Here is a 16194-nt window from a genome sequence, read left to right as displayed (position 1 = left end):
CATCACCAGCAAAGGTGGTTTTCAAAGAAAAGTAGATGTGGTCTCTGCATCTTACCTCAAGGTGATGCAGCAAAAAAGGACCTCCTTATCATTCACAATTTCATCTCAAAATATAGCCATAGGAATCTATTTTCTTTCTTTTATGCTGCTTCTCTGTCTTGATCTTTTCTTTTCCTCTGCAAGCCCAACCTATTGTTCTCACTTGAGATCCAGAGCTGATGGCTTGTTTGCTTTCATTGTCAAGTATTGCTTTCTGTTTCATTGCTGTTATCCCTCATTTGTACTTTGAAACAAAGGCACTATGTAAATAGAGAACAAAAGATATCCTATAAGAAGGCATCTAAGGCTCTTTTGTGTGTTATGAATTGTCTTCTATCACTCCATATTGTTGACCAATTGTGAAACTTAGTACTCATTGCTATCAACTGGAATTGGGGACGCAGCACTTTTTTCAAATCACTTTGAGGGCTTTTCCCAGCAAGAATCTTAATCCCCACACCTTTCTGCCAAGGTCCACTTCTTGTCTGATGACCGTATATAAACATTCCTGTAGCCGGGCAGGAGGAGGGCCACTGCCTCTGGTCCCCAGATATAGCTCACATTTGATGCTGTTTGAGAAGATCATGTGGTTATAAAGTGTGACACTTACCAGCTCTGTGCGTTCTCCTTTTCTTCTTATGTTCTTTTCTAGCTGTGCTTCAGTACTATGTACATTTTCAAAGGCCAAAACAAAAAAAAAAGAAAAATTCAAGGGAAGTTTTTGCAAAAAAATAAAATTGTTTTTGCAAAAAAATTAAAAAAAAAAAAAGATATTGCAAAACAGCTAGACCTATTAGCTCTCCCCAGACAGTACAAAACCCCAGTTTTCTGGTTTATTTTTACAATGCTATATGAAGCCCAAGTCGTAAAAAAAAAAAAAAAGCATAAGAAATACAGTAATAAGCTCCACAGGACAGTAAATACACTAATAATTGATTTATGTTTAGTTGAAGATGATTCTTTCAAAGAACAGGTAGATTTTAATAAAGGTAGAGATCACACCACCAGTTACAGAGCCCAGCAGCTAGTAGCCACTGCTAAAACCTTTGGTTTGAAGATGACCTCCTCGAGTTACAGAGAAGTCTGTGGAGGGGACAGCATGCAGCACTGCTGAGTCTCCATCCAGGCATGGGGCCAGTTCATAGCAGGCTCCAGACATCATCTCACAAGACAGCAGCCTTCCAGTGTGTCTTTTACTGCTCTGCATGTGATGGCTCTGCCTGCACTGACTTCTACAGAAAGCTTTTCCAAGCACATGTTGGATGTTTTAATCTCTGAGAGGCAAAGTATGAAAGTGGCCAAAATTTTGCTTTACAAAAGTAGAAACCTATGTCAAGCTACCTCCTCTTCCTATCATCTTGTCCAGACTCTCAAGGCCTCATCTGGGCAGTGGGTGGTGGGGGTGATACTTGTCTCCCCTTCCCGTTTAGGGGTTAGCAGCCTTGCTCAATGTTTTCTGAGGCACACAGTTATCACTGCCTGCATGCTGCTGTTCACAACCACATTCCTGATACACCAGACTACAGGTCGAGAGATCCCCTGCATCTCTCTAAAGAGCCTTCCCACAGCTTTCCCGAGTGTATGAAACACTCCTGTGGAGGAGAATTTAATCTGAAAGTGGGATTGCAGGAGGAGAACCAAATGGACCCTGGACCTGCTTGGTGCAGGGAAGCACTGCACTCATTATCACCCCCAAAATTATTAAACAGATATGCAAAGCTTTTGAACTGTCTCTTGAAGAGCCATCCTTTCCTAATCAAAGGTATCAGAGAAATTAAATTATTTGTCCTTCCGCTTTCATTAGCATTGAGCTCTGCAGAGGACAGGCTGCCCATAGAGAGATCTTTAGCTAATGCTTCTGCAGACAATATCCCACAGAAAGAAAGTTAACATTGGTTCGTTCTTATTGCTGTAAAAACTGGGAGGACTGCAAAACCAAACCTAAAGCACAGCTTTGTTTTATCTGAACCCTGCTGCAAACCAGTCCATTAATAAAGTAATTGGGCATAGCCTGAGCAAATTGGAAGAAAACATTGCTTATATTCAGTTCCTAATGTGTTCATTCTCTGAGAGCTGAAAGACTGAGCTGCCACACAGCAGTGCAAGACTTGGTAGAAAGGACTACGTTGTGCTGCCTGAACCGTGAGCCAAAATAGCAGCCGCCTCTGTCAAGAAGAGGACAGTTCTTTTACTTGATTTTGGGGGACTTAGCAGCAGTGAAATGCTTTGGTTTGTTATTTACAAAATACACCACAGAGCATCTTTCCACTAAAAAGCTCCTTCCTATTTGGGCAGGAAGAAAACAGGAAAAGGAGGGGAAATGTGGAAAGCAGGGTAAAACAAGGATACAGCTCAAATAGAGCTGGGGGAAAGGGCCCTTTTCTGCAGTCTGCCTCACCCCGCTGCACTGCCTTGGCTTTATCCTGCCCTTTGTTATCTTCCCTGCCTCTCCAGCTCGTGGAGATGAGGCAATGTGCCTGCAGAGTCTGCTAGCAAGGGCAGACTGTCAGCGAGGATCTGCTGCTGCCTCGTGATGTGAGAAAGCCGACAGTCTTCATACTGAAAGACCAGTAGGGCAGTAGCTGGGCTTGTAGGAATTGCACTTACCCTGGCCAAAACTGGACTAAAATCCTCCTGCCTCTGAGGTGGTGGCTGGGAACAACTCCAGCCTAAGAAGTGAGAGGCTTTCAGCATCCCTGTGAATTTGGAGTGTAAGGTGGCACTTGGCCGTGCACCCAGCTCTGTGTTCAGACCACATATTCTGCAGTAGTGAAATCAAGCAGCAGCCCCAAGTTAACTCTAGAAGGTGCTTTCCAGCACCTTAAAACTGCAGCTTTGGGCTTTCCCTTTCTCCCAGCCCCAGCTGCAGGCTGAGCCCCAGGTAAGACATGCATCTTTGCCTGTGACTACAGGGCTCTCAGAGACCAACTAGCATCATCCCTGATATACTTGGGATTTATTTTTTAAATTATTTATTATTATTATATATAATATATTATCATAAAATATATAATATTATTCTATCATTTCCAGCTCTCCTATAGCTGCATCTCTGGGCTTTCTCTTTCTCTCACCTGTTTCCTTTGGGATATCAGTGATGGGGAGGAAGAAGTTGGTTTTGTCATGGGAGATTAAATATTCATTTCAGACAGGCCTCTTAGTACCTGCAGAAAAAGCAGCAGAGGGCACAGGGTCTTTGCCCTTTTACCTGTTCTGCAGGTTTTACTGATTGGCCTTTTAAACCTATTAACTTGACACTAACAGAGGAAATCTCATGGAAAGTATGGGGAAATTGAACTGTCTAAGGTCAGCATAGGTGAGGAAGTTAATTTAAAAACACAAAATTTACTTTTGTGATGTATTGGTGGCTTCCAGAACACCTTCATCCAAAGCTACTTGGTCAAAGCATCACAGACTTAAATTACAGAGTAGGGTTTGCAAATGAAGAGAAAGAAGGGAGCTATAATCACTATAACAAGGATTTCACGGCACTAAGAGAGAATAAATATTTGAACATTAAAATGCTTCCAAAGCAAACCCACCATCCTGGGATTCCAAACCATCAGATTTAAACCCTACAATGGAGCAAGGCTAAAACCGTGGCAGTTATCTGCAGGTTGCTTCAGTCTCTCTGTGCTTGTACTTACATCCTGGAGAGGAAGTTCCTGGCTCCTGCAGCACATTGCTGCTCAGTTTTCTTACCCATTTCTTTTCAGGAACGTTTTGTTCTTTCTGATTGCAACAGTGAATAGCTACCTAATACTTTAGAGACCTACTTCTGCCTGTCATAAAACAAAAGAAAATGATATAGGCAATTGCATCTAAATAGGAAGCTATAAAATCACGAGGGAAAAGGAAATCAGTACATTTATTTGGATATAATGGAAAGGTTTACTAGGCAACATCTACTACTAATTACTAAGATAAATTAATATTTATAGAATATTCTGGTGCCTAGTCCTGCAGCAAAGTATGGTATGTGCACCTATTGAGAGCAGCAGAGCTGTGTCCTTAAAAAAATGAAGTTTTCTTTCCTTTCAAATGATGAGCAGCTTCCAGAATGGAGCTGTGACCCAGAGGTTTTCATGTTGGTACAGGAGTAAAAAAAACCCATATTGACTAGGAAGGCAAAAAAAAGGAATGAGTCTGGGGGAGAAAATGGCCTGGAAAAGCTGTACAAAAGCGTAGTCAATTAGCTGCTGGAATGACTAATTTCCAGGTGGGTGGATCTGAGCAGACTGCAGAAACCTGTGCTAAACCCCAAGGCCCTGCTCCCAGTGCATGGGGAAGGTATCTCAGAAGGGGACCCAAAAGCACAAACCCGTCTGCTGGGGATCTGCATGCACACAGGCAGCAGGTGGTGTCCCAGAGGACACAGGACAAGCTCCGAACCTCACCTGGGCTGCAGCTTTGAACCCTCCTTAGCAAAACAGAGATCTCAGTCCTTCCCTCCAGGTACCTGAGTAGGAGGCAGATTTTTTGGTGTGTTTTTTTTGGTTTTTTGTTTTGTTTTGTTTTGTTTTGTTTTGTTTTGTTTTGTTTTGTTTTGTTTTGTTTTTTTCATTTAAGAGCTTTGCCAAGCACTGCTGAGTGGTTAAGGTGGGGGAGATGTGCCAGCAGGGCTTCCACTCTGCTGGTGATGGGCTGAGCATCCACCTGCCATTTCACACCATTTTACAGGGAGGAGGAGGACATGCTCCCTCAGGGAGGAGGGTGAGGAGGATGATGAGGAAGGGGACGAGGACAAGGAGAAAGAGGAGATGCTCCTTCTTCTCCTCTGCTGAGACCTTTTCAGCCTGTTGCAGAGAATGTGGTCCAAGAGAGAGGACCAAAGCAGCGACCATAGCTCTGCCATTCAATGGCCTGGGTGCTCGCCTGTCAAAGGGTATCTTTTCAGTTATGCCAGCTCTGGTTTTTGTATTAAATAGTTATTAACTAAAATATAAAACCTGCCCTTACAGTGTATCTGGGACACAGACACCTGCACTACCAGCTTGTGCTCTATCTACCAGACTACAGACATGTGCTACTTCTCATGCACCCTTTTCCAGGCCTCCTCAGCCTCACTGGTCCCTGACACGACGGAGGGAGCTGGTGGCAGGTTCCCTGGACCTCCTGCTACCCCAGCTCCTGCTACGTAGCGCACTGAGCTGGTGTGTGTGGGTTTCAGCTGAGGAAAGGTTTGAATGCTATTTCCCAGCTCCTACAGGAGCGTTTCATGGTAAGACTGTTGCATAAAAGATAGGTAACATCTCCTCCTCCTCCTCTACCCACCTTTTATAAGGAAACCAGCAGCTAAAATGTATTTTGTAAGGAGTTTGGTCTTGGCACTGGAGGTCAAGTGTTGAAGGTGCACATTGTTAGCATGGGATGCTCGGAGGGCTTGTAGGGAGGAATGTCCAGTTTCCAGCCCCAAACTGGGTTTACTGGGGAGATGAACGCTATGTTTGGCTGGGTGAACTGTTTTTTAACATGAGCCCCAGTGAACCTGAAAGGTAAAATAATGAGGAACCTTTTGAGTTAAAACCTCAATGTAAGTGACCACAAGTGACTTCAGGGTTAGTAACATTATTCCTATTTTCTCCTGTATATACACTCAGAAACAAGGTTTCAATGTGACATTTTAAAAACTGAAGAGCCTTAACAGTATCCCACCACTTTTCAAAATGGCAACTATAGATGCTGGAGTACCTTAATCTGTAGAAGGTATCTACTGTTAATACAAATTTATTTTTTCTGTGTAACAAAAATACCTGCTGGCTGCTTTGCTGCTTAGCTGACTTTCTGACCTCTGTCTTTAAGCCTTCCCTAATTTGAAACTCATCACAGGTTATGATTTCCTATATCATTGTTCTCTGGTGATATCCATTCCCATATCTTTTATTTTCTGTTGACATAACTAAGTCAAACATGCACCGTCTGCAATTGTTAGCTCGTATTTGCTGAGCTGTTCTTTGTCCTGTCTTTTCCTTTCTCTTACGGCTGCCTATACTGTTTCTTATACTATCTTATCCTACATAGTACATTTAGGCCTAAGAGCTGAGGTTAAATGGTAGGTATAAAACCAGGTCTAGCATCTCTGCAGCTCAAACCTTGAGTAACAAAAGTTTACCTGGGGAATGAAATATACGGTATATTCTGGGTAAACTGTGGGTTCATAATGAAAACTAGTAACACTGGGGAAGAAAATTAACAGATTGAAAGATACTAAAGTGATTCTTCTCAAATGCTTTTAGGTTAAATAATATATTCTGAAAAGTCATTTTTTTTCTATGGTAAGGTGGGAGCTATATGTTAATTTCTTTTATTCCTGGATCATTTTGTCTCTGAGGTGTCATCAGTTGAATTTTCAGTACTACATTGAAATGAATATTCATCGCCGAGTTACAGCTTTTGAAAGATCTGCAGGGAAAAAGAAAAAAAAAAAAAACAAACCACCACCAACCACCACAGTGAAACACCTTTTCTTCCTCCTTTCTGCAGCTCTGAACATGCACAGCTCCCTCTGGTTAGCAAACCAGCACACAGCACCCCTGTGCTCCTGGGCACGGTCTCTGAGCTCTTCTGGTGTCCCCACAGGTACCAGTGGGACCAGGGAGCCTACCGAGAGTTCAACACAAGTGTAAGAGTTTGCACGGTTGGGACCTGCAGGAACAACGAGAAAAATAACATTGCACTGGTTTCATGGCACACTTGAGCTGGTGGCAAGAGTAATGGCTCAGGTACTCCTTCGTGGAAGCGAAGATGCTGGAACTCATCACAGCTGGTTGTTACCCTTTGGAAGGTGGAGCGGTGACAAAGCAGCTTCAGGCTGCTGTGAGCAGAGCTGCAGATAAGCAGTGTAAACTGAGTCTTCAAGCACCCTACAAGTGCAGAAAAAACCCTGCACAATATCAGGGAAACGGGCAAAATGGCATTACAGAAAAAGTGAAATTGTGTGGGTATCAGACACCAGACCCTGGAAGTTTAGGTATTAAAGGTGAAACATGGGGTAAATTACAGCTTTTACCGCTGAATAGCATGGTTTTAAAAATCCGATAGATAAAATGGAGTGACTAAAATAAGGTGGCGCTCTTGGCTGACAAGCAACATTCTCCTTAAGAGATATGTTTTAAAAGACATCTCAATGTGGTGTAGAATGATACTACAATAAATTGCACAAAGGATTTGCTACAAACAAGGGGAAACTCACAAGGGTGAGTCTGGGATGGTGCAACTAAACCCTACTGAAAGCCCAAGAGACAGAGCCTCTGTGTGGCCCTCGGCTCCTGCTGCTCCCACTGCAACCAGTGAAATGCTGTCGATGGCACATGCACTATTTATTTAGAAATAAAATTGCCATGACGTTAAGAACACTGCTGATTTTGTTAAAAATCTTAACACAAATTCTTTATGTTCTGTCTCAATAATGATAGATGGAATTTTGGGCTCAGTGGGTAATAAAAAGGCTGCATTTAGTGCCACACAGTGGTAAAAAGAAATAATTTCAGTGAGGATGGGTATTACAAAGCAATGTAGAGGAAACGTTTTAGATGCTAATGGAAAAGGAAAAGGAAACATACATTTCAAAAAAATTAGGACACCCCAATCAATCGGTGGCAGGTGTCACCTAAATTTCCTCACCTGAGATGGTTTATACCACTAGCTAGCTGGGTAGACAATATATGAAATTTACCTCTGTAATTTATAATCAACTTCCTTTGCAATAAGGAGAACACTTTTCTCATTTATAGCCTTGACAAAACAGTGAGTGATGTGATACTGGAATCTGCCAGCCCTGGCAAGTGATGAGCTGCACAGCAGCCATCGGGCAGGGGCATACTGGGTTAGAGCTGTAAAGGTATCTCAAACAACTGAAATAATATGGAGTAATCTCTGAAAAAAAGGCTAATTTGGGAAGAATTTTGCACATCTTCATGACTAGTAGGTAGTGCAGAGAAATATTACTGTTGTACTACTGTTGCCCATACAGCAAGTCATGTTACTTATGCAAGCGTAATATCTGTGGTGCAGTCCATCTCCAGCCACCCAGGAACTCAGCAACCCTCTGAGTGTTGTTCAGCACGACTGTGTGCCACAGGGATTTGGGGGCTAGAAGGCAGACCCTCACTCAAAATGGTGGGTTGCAAGAGCTCAGTCTGTAGCAGTGCTGGAGTGGGGACAAATCCCTGCTGTCCCTTTTGGCAGGGGACAGCCATGCTCACGCACACACATAAACATGCTTCCTCATTTTTGAGCGATCTCTTGCACACACTGATACTGGTTTATGAAGTCTGTCGGAGAATGAGAATAACTGATCATTTCTTTGTTGTAGGTCTGTGCTAAGCTGGGAAGCTGTTCTCAGCAAGGTGCCAGGGAGAAGGCATGAACGTGGGCAGCACTCACTAGTTTTTGGTTGCATGTTAGGCATGGTCTGTGACCGCAGGCTAACAGCACCTGTTGCAGTGCCATTTGCAGCTGCACCAGTGGCTGCTTTGACTCACAGCAGTTGTGGCTCTAACGCTTTTTGGGTGGGGGATCCCTCCGTGGGTGTCTGTGCCAGGTGCAGTGCTGGTGTGTACACCAGCCACGTGTAGTGTGGGGGGGATGGGAGACTCTGAAGACTTACTGGGGCTGGACAACCCTGGTGAGGACAGAGCCACATTCACCAAGCAGTGCCTGGCCCCTGGAATGCGGTTGCTCGATCTGACACAACAGTGCCAGGGCACAGAAGAGCCTTTCCCAAAGCGGCTGGCAGTCGCGTCCATTAAAGTGCGTTGGGGTGCTGTGCGCTTGGTATTAGCAATCAAGTTTTAAGTGGTGTTTAGTTGGTACAGCTAAACCAAGGGACTGAAGGTGGCTAGATAAAAGGACACCTGCAATGATTAAAACAGGCTGAAGTAATCTAATGAGCCCAAACTTTTCCCAGCAGGTTTCCCAGAAGATCTCGCACTTAAACATGTGTGATCATACACAGCTATGAATGGGTCAGATCTGTGGTTTAACTTCAGACTCAGAAAACACAGTGACACTAAGATCTTGTTCCAGCTCCAGGTACACAACTGTGGTCACTCAGCTCATTGTACCAGGCTTCAGGAGGAAGAGGAAAATGTTTTTGCAGTTAAAGCAGTGCTCTGCACCTACAGAGCCCTTGTTCGTACATCTGCTGTGCTGGGCGATCTGCCGGGGCCTCCAGTCGGAGCTGAAGTGCTGCGAAGCAGCGGCGTGCAGCTGCACAGGGAGCTGCGACACCTCTACCTGCACAGCACGTTTGTGCTTGCAGCAGCACAGGGAATGACTTGGCTCTTGGCATAAGATAGGAACAGCACCAAACGGGGCTGTTCTGAAGACAAAGGAACTAAAATGGATGTTTTTGCAGTCCGGACTGGGATGCTCACCTGCAAAGTGCTTCAGACTACAGATTGATTCAGTCTTGCTCCAGCTGCAGAGTCACAGCTGCTGTCTGTTGCCTGCTCCGCTGAAAGCAAGCTCTTCCACTTCTCTGCACAGACATTTTTCAGGTAAAGAAGCAATAATTGCTGCCATTAGCCTTGTTTCAGGCAAAAATATTATGACTTGCTATTTGAGAGGGTATTTAAATTTGTTTTAAATAAAACGGTTATAGTGTACAACCCTACCTACCTTGCCAATGGTGCAGCAATATCATTATACTGGTACAGAAGCCTTCTCATGTTATAGAAAGTAAATATATGTGAGCTGGGTGAAATGGTTCACCAGCACATAAAACTGCACAGAATCCTCCATGCAGTGGAAAAAAAAAAAAAAAAAAGTGTTTGGGTTTGCTATGTCTTTTTAACCAAGAAGGATCCTACATGGCAGCCCTGCAACAACTGCACAGGTGAGAGCACTAAACAGGCTGGATGGCTGCCCAGGGGAGCTGGATCCCATCCAGCCCTGGTGGCACACACATGGATTTAGGCTGCAGCCTTTGTCAGCTGAAGCTCAACAGGCTGCATCCCAGAGATGGTGCTGTGTAAAAGCAGCCTCTAGCTGATTCCTGGCTCTAGCAGCACTTACCCTTGTGCATCCTCTGCACTGAGATGAATATTGAGACTTTTGGTTAAGAACAGAATTTTAAAAAGCAGAGAAAGAGAGAAACTACTTAATGTGAGTTAGTAGGAGCTGTTAAGCCCAGGTTTTTCCACAAAGGAGCAGAAATTAACATTCAAGACAGGGAATTAAGCACAGTAGGATTTATTTTTACAGCCCAGCATGCTTGTAAACTGCATGGCAGCACATGGAAGGAGCGAAGGGATCCATACCACGAGCATATGGAGCACAGGCAAAGGCTTCTGAGAGCGTTTTGACAATTACTTGGCTGCTTTCTGCTCAAAATATTTGTGACAGCAGCAAGTCAGAGTGGCCACAAAGATGACAAATTCCTTGAAGTCTATTTGAGAATCACCGTTTTCATCCAGGTTCTTGAAGACTTTATCAATAGCATCCTTGTCCTTCGCTGACTGGAAAAGGAAAAGAGCAGATTGAAGTGAGAGGTGGCACAAGCCCCCATGCAGCAACATCACTGCCTGCACCCTGGACAAGGCCTGGTGGGGCTCCGAGCCCTCGCCGAGGCCGGGTGTATGTGTCTGGGGACTGTGAGGCTGGCACCAGCTCGGGTGCATTGTACCTTTCTGTGGGAGATTGCAATCGAGTTGCTTTTGGGGGGATGATGGAGGTGTAACGGTTCCTGCACGCAGCCCCGCTGTTAGCCTGCCTAGCGTAACAGGTTATCATGTTTCTGTTAGTGAAACCTTTTGGGTTTTTTTCTTCTCTTTGCATGCTTTATGCATTAAAATCTCTGGGTATCAAGCCATGAGTTCCTTCGAACTGTATTTGGCTGAGACAACTGCTCAGCGCCCAGTGTGGGACGTGGGGCTGCTGTGCCTCCACCTCCCCATCTCGGTGGGAGCTACCTGTTTCCTCCTCCAGCTGCCTGGAAAACACACCCTTCCCATGGGAACTCATGCTGCTGCTGGCCTCAGGCCCAGGCTGGGGGCTCTGGGTGACAGCAGGACCAGGGATGAGTCCCAGCATCCTCATGGCATGGGCGCAGACCCACATCTGCCCACCACCTGCACAGCGGCAGCAAGCACAGCAGACCCCGGCCCCGAAAGCATGTGCTTCTGGGTTTATTACACGTGAGAGCTGTGGTCATGCACCGGCATGGAAAGGCATGTTTTCTAAGTTTAAAACAACGTGTCATAATTAAAGCTGTGTAATGCGAAGCCCTGAGGACATTACCCAGCTGAGCTGAATGCCACGCATTCCCCATCTGCTCCTTTGGAAAGGCTCGGCTGGAGCTTGGGCAGTTTGCAGTTTTGCAAAGCAATGCTTTCCTGGAGCAAATGTCAAATTTAAGCTTCATTAAATACCGCCACCCCAGCAAAGATGCAAACAGCCTCAAAAGTGCTTTCAGAGCTGCCTCTGGCCTCGGTGCCCAGCACAAGCTGCTCGCAGGAGCCAACATCTGGGGAGGCAGCTCCTGAAGCAAGCATGATGCTAAGCTTCAGTTACGGCAGCGAAAAATAGCAGAACTATCTTTCTAAGTTGTCATAATTCTGATGGACTGAATGAGCCAGTACAACTCGATACTGATGCTAAGCAAGGCACCATCCAAGTAAAAATAGTTTTTAAAAAAAACTTTTGCCAAAAAATATATATGAAAAAGTAGGTTTTCTCTAAAGTAGCTTACAGGAGGGCTTTCTGGCTGGAGTCCTGGCACTGATTATCTCCAGTGATTTTAGAAAACGCAGTTTTAAAAATAAGCAGGTGATGGCAGTAGAGACTTATCCAATATAGGAAACAACCCTGTGGATTTTGTTGACTCTAAACAAAAAATAAATCTGGTATTATACGAGATAGACATTATATAAACTTTGGAAAAATTTCCACACATTTACAATAATTACTACCTTAATTGAAATCTGAAAGCACTTCTTGATCATGTTCTAATTAAATTTCTCATTCTGTGATTTCATGTTTCACTTTAAATATAGGCACGTTTAAAATCACTAAAAATTGAACCAGTTCCCTAGATTTGAGTGATGAATATGTCTGGAAGGTTTTGTTCCTTTTCACTTTGCAAATTACAATCCTTTTTAATTTTTTAAGCAAATATTTAAAATTATTTAGTGAAACAGATGAACTAGTTTTAGCCTCTGAATTACTTCTGAAATGCACACTTGGGAATTATTTTTTGGAAACTCTTTATAACTGAGTCCAGTCCTTCAGTCCTGTGGTATGGATTTATTCCTGCCTCTAACCGATTCAGGCCCTTTCCAGATAGTTGTGAGCTGTGTCAGCAATGACCAATTTTAAGGCCAGAAATATACATGAGTATTTGAAAGACTCTGTTTCCCAGAACATTGTTACAAATAAAAAAATATCAATATAAATGTTAGGAATAGGCAGATTAAACTTTTTTTCTGAAATCAGACTAATGTTCTCAGTTTCTTTCTTGCAGTTATTAGTCTGCAAGACAGGACATTTTTGGTTTAAATTCAAGTAATGGCATAAATTGTTATTTTGTGCTTTTGGGGTTTTGTTTATTTTTTTCGTTTTAGAATAGGTAAAATGGGAAAGAGACGGAGACTAGAACATAAGAGGACATGCAGCTAATTATCTTCCTAGAAAATTCGAGTTTTCCCAGCAGTTTCAGAAGAGAAGTAGAGCCAATGTGGGGAACTGGAAAAGGTGGTGCCTGGCCAGTAAACGTAGTCAGAAATGAACTTTAGCACATCGTCCCATTTGGCCGCTGTCTAGCACAGTGGCTCCCCAGCCTTACATAGACCAAATGTCAAGCTTCTGGGGGATTTCCATGTGCCCTGAGAACTGAGGTTTTGTTGTGGGTGTTTGCTATAGGTAACACACATCTCCATGATCAGGAGGAACAGGATGCTTCCTGTGGTGCTGTTGGGTCACAACCACGAATGTGTTTTACAGAGTTTTTTTCAGAGATATTTTCCTCTATTCCCCCAGAGCCATCCAGGTTCTCATTCTGAGTATTGCATCTGCATTTCATTTCTGAACTGTAAACCCAGTAGGCGTGGATTTCAAACAGTGATTTCATATAGCTTGCATAGAAACATATTTATTTGTATCAAGTGCCCTGAAATGGTTGTTAAAAAATTGAATTATGCGGGATACAAAAAGTGGTAGCCACATTTGGAACATTTGGTTCTAGCCTTTGCATTTAAGAACAATAGCTGTACATCTAGATAAACATTGCTCCTGTGTGGAAAGAACAAGACATTTAAAGGTGTTTTCTGGATTTTTAGTGAAGGGAAGCAGACAAAAAAAATTGGAAATGAAAAGCGTTTTGTCTCCCAGGCAGCTAAACACTGGAGTATTTACTGTAAGATGTTAAGCATTTTGAAGACCTGCTAAGAGTTACTGTTTTTATATATATAACCTACTTAAATGCACCTGATGATCACACACAAATCTATGTTGTAAAATACTTTTTCAGGTCTTTCTTTTAGTATTAAAGACAAATGCAAAACTGTTCATACTGAGTTCATCTGTTTTTCTCATTTATGCGTAAATCTGATGAGCATACTGAGTATGTAGTTTAAATTCCTAGAGAAAGTAAGTGTATAATTATTTGCAATCAAGATCTTCAATTGGCAACAACACAACTACCTTCACAGCAGTTGTGACATGATGTGAGCTGATAAATCTAGGGATAAACAGAAGTAGGTGAATTCTGAAGGTGAAACCCAGTCTATTTCAAAGCCATTGTCCTGAAAACTCGACCGGTGAGTGTGCTAAACAGGGAATGGCCCTGAATATTAGAATCAGTTTCACACAGCATACGCAAAGGCTTTTTTATTCATTTTTTTTCTACACACAGTTGCGTATTTCCAGATGTAATTTCCCCTATAATGCACTAAAAGCTGTATCTGCAGGCAGCCCTTACATCAGCTACACAGAAACGATACCGTGCTGTTCTCTTACCGAGAGGAAGTTTGGGAGCTCTTTTTCCAGAAGCATCTTTAGTTCTGCTTTGGTGAGGGTTTGCCTGTTGCCATCAGCCTTTGCATATTTGTCAAAGACAGCAATGGTCATTCCCATCGCGGTTTCCAGCTGAGACATGTTGCTGCTGGAGTCTGGCTTTCTTCTGAACAGTAACAGCCTCAGGGCTCTCTCAGAGGATGGTGACTGGTCTTATTCTGGGATCCTTTATGCAACTGTCCATCCAATCAATGGTTGCACACCAGAGGGACAGTTATGCCTTAGCAAACATCCGTATCTGAGCACTGCTTGGAGTACATGCCTCTGTGCTGACAGCTATTCAAAACTCAAGCTTTATCACTCTGGTGTGGCTGGTAGAACCAGTTGCTCACCAGTAGAAAACAGCCTCTCCTTCAAGATACACAGTGTGCCCAAGGAAAATCAGATTTTGGTACTGGCTGTTTGCTCAAGAAGCAGATTTGTTCCTTCGGATATCCCCATCTGAGCAGGGAGTGGATAGCCCAGCTTCAGCAGAGTATCTGCTAGCTTGCTCAGGAGGAAGGGAAACATCTCCTTCCTCACTACCGCAGGGGCTCTGCCTGGTGCTGCCTGTGCTGAGCCCAGAGCAGGCACAGACTGCCCTCTCTGCCGTGCAGAGGACCTTGTGGCAGACCAGATGGCTCACTAGCACACAATGGGGTTGAAACTCACTGGATGAAAAGTAGAGGTCTGCCGTGCAGAGGGCTTAGTCCCCCTGGGTTTGCACTCCCTCCATAGTGGATATCTGAAACAGGTCTGATAAACCAGCTTCTCTCCAGGGCTGGTAAAGCAAGCCTTGCAGATCTGCTACACAAAGAACTTGCTCAGATGGGGATATCTGATGGAATAAATCTGATAGCTTGAGCAAACAGCCAGTAGCAAAGTCCACCTTGATCTGCAGTGAAATAAATTGTTATTGACCCTACGCAGCATCAAACCTTGCAATAAAATGGGCTGTACTGAAACCAAAAGGTCACTTTGAAATCCTGTGGTCCTCTGTGGCTGTTGATGAACTTTGTGATTTGCTTGAAAACTGTGGTCCCTCACCATTAAAACACCAGGGACACTGGGACCCACACCTACTCACAAGAGAGCTGCCTGAGGGTCTGTGCAGGGAGCTGAGCCGTACATGGACAGTGTTAGCTCAGGTGGTGGAAGCTGATCAGCTACAGCTATGCTAACTTTTGAACAAGTCAAAATTTCTGGCCAAGCAGCAGGGTAACTTGGGGGCTACCCTACACCTGGAGGAGCTCACTTAAGGTGAGTTACATCTACACTAGAGTCTTCAGAGCAGACACAGTCTAACAAATTCTTTGGGGGAACCTATCAAAACTAGGGCATCATGCATGAATAATCCTGGTGGACCCCAGGGTGATGTGTTCTCTGTAGAAGACCCTGACTACAGATTCCCAAAATTAAACCTGCGTTTGGATGTTTTTGGACATAGCTCTGCATGCTTGAAGATGCTTCCACTCATGTTATGCTGTAGACAGGTTAGCAAAAAATTGTTTTTAATTAAGAAAAAAATTTTCAAATTAAACTTCTTTCTCCCGGATGTCTGTAGCTGCCTGTTCCCCAGGCAAAATCTGTCCAACATCTACAACATGTCAGAGCAAGACTACACATCACAAGTACACAGAAAACTAGTACTTTTCTGAAACAAAACACCCATGATTTTTCATCTTACATTCTCCAACACGGGACTTTGCATTTCCCAGAAAATCATGGCAACAGCTAAGGCTGTACACTTTATTTAAACAGTTCATAAGCACTATTTCTTCCCGTGACTTTAACCCCATGGTATAATCGCCACTGATGTGCATGAAGTGGATAAGGATTTTAATTAAATTTTGAAGTTTTCGCATTAAAGAATATGTGGAAACCTGTGGGGTTACTTCAGAAGAAGGAATAAGAAAAGAGCAAACAACTCGCCCTTGTTAGCTAAGGACAACATCTGGTGTTTGCATACACACACAATAGCAGTTGCTGGCGTGTCAAGTGCCAGGAACTTTTCTTTGTCCTCTTCCGGCATATAGCTGTAACATGAATATTAAACATGACCATTAAAGAAAAATCAATTCCTCCCTCTAAAGTAAAATTTATCAAAGTAAAACGTATACTTCAAGCATTTTCATTACTTTGAATCATGGACGTTGGTATTAG

At 43.5% G+C, this 16194-nt stretch overlaps 1 protein-coding gene across 1 annotated transcript; it reads right to left on the bottom strand.

Moving 5' to 3' along the window:
• Positions 1-10219: 10219 nt before the first annotated feature.
• On the bottom strand, positions 10220-14586 carry LOC119154017 (S100 calcium binding protein P). The gene is made up of 2 exons (XM_037401088.1): positions 13996-14586; positions 10220-10499 (listed from the first exon to the last, which is right to left on the bottom strand). Exons 1-2 carry the CDS (start codon positions 14131-14133, stop codon positions 10350-10352), a joined length of 288 nt encoding a protein of 95 aa, XP_037256985.1. The 5' UTR covers positions 14134-14586; the 3' UTR covers positions 10220-10349.
• Positions 14587-16194: the final 1608 nt, after the last annotated feature.

This window comes from Falco rusticolus, chromosome 1, assembly GCF_015220075.1.
Source record: "Falco rusticolus isolate bFalRus1 chromosome 1, bFalRus1.pri, whole genome shotgun sequence".
Taxonomy (NCBI): domain Eukaryota; kingdom Metazoa; phylum Chordata; class Aves; order Falconiformes; family Falconidae; genus Falco; species Falco rusticolus.
Note: the sequence above shows the minus strand (reverse complement) of the source record. Positions and strands in the feature narration are given on the sequence as shown.

Coding starts and splice junctions, on each gene's coding strand:
- LOC119154017 (XM_037401088.1), bottom strand. CDS start 14,133: ATGTCTCAGCTGGAAACCGCGATGGGAATGACCATTGCTGTCTTTGAC. Junction 10,500..13,995: donor AGCTCCCAAACTTCCTCTCG/GTAAGAGAACAG, acceptor TTCCTTTTCCAG/TCAGCGAAGGACAAGGATGC.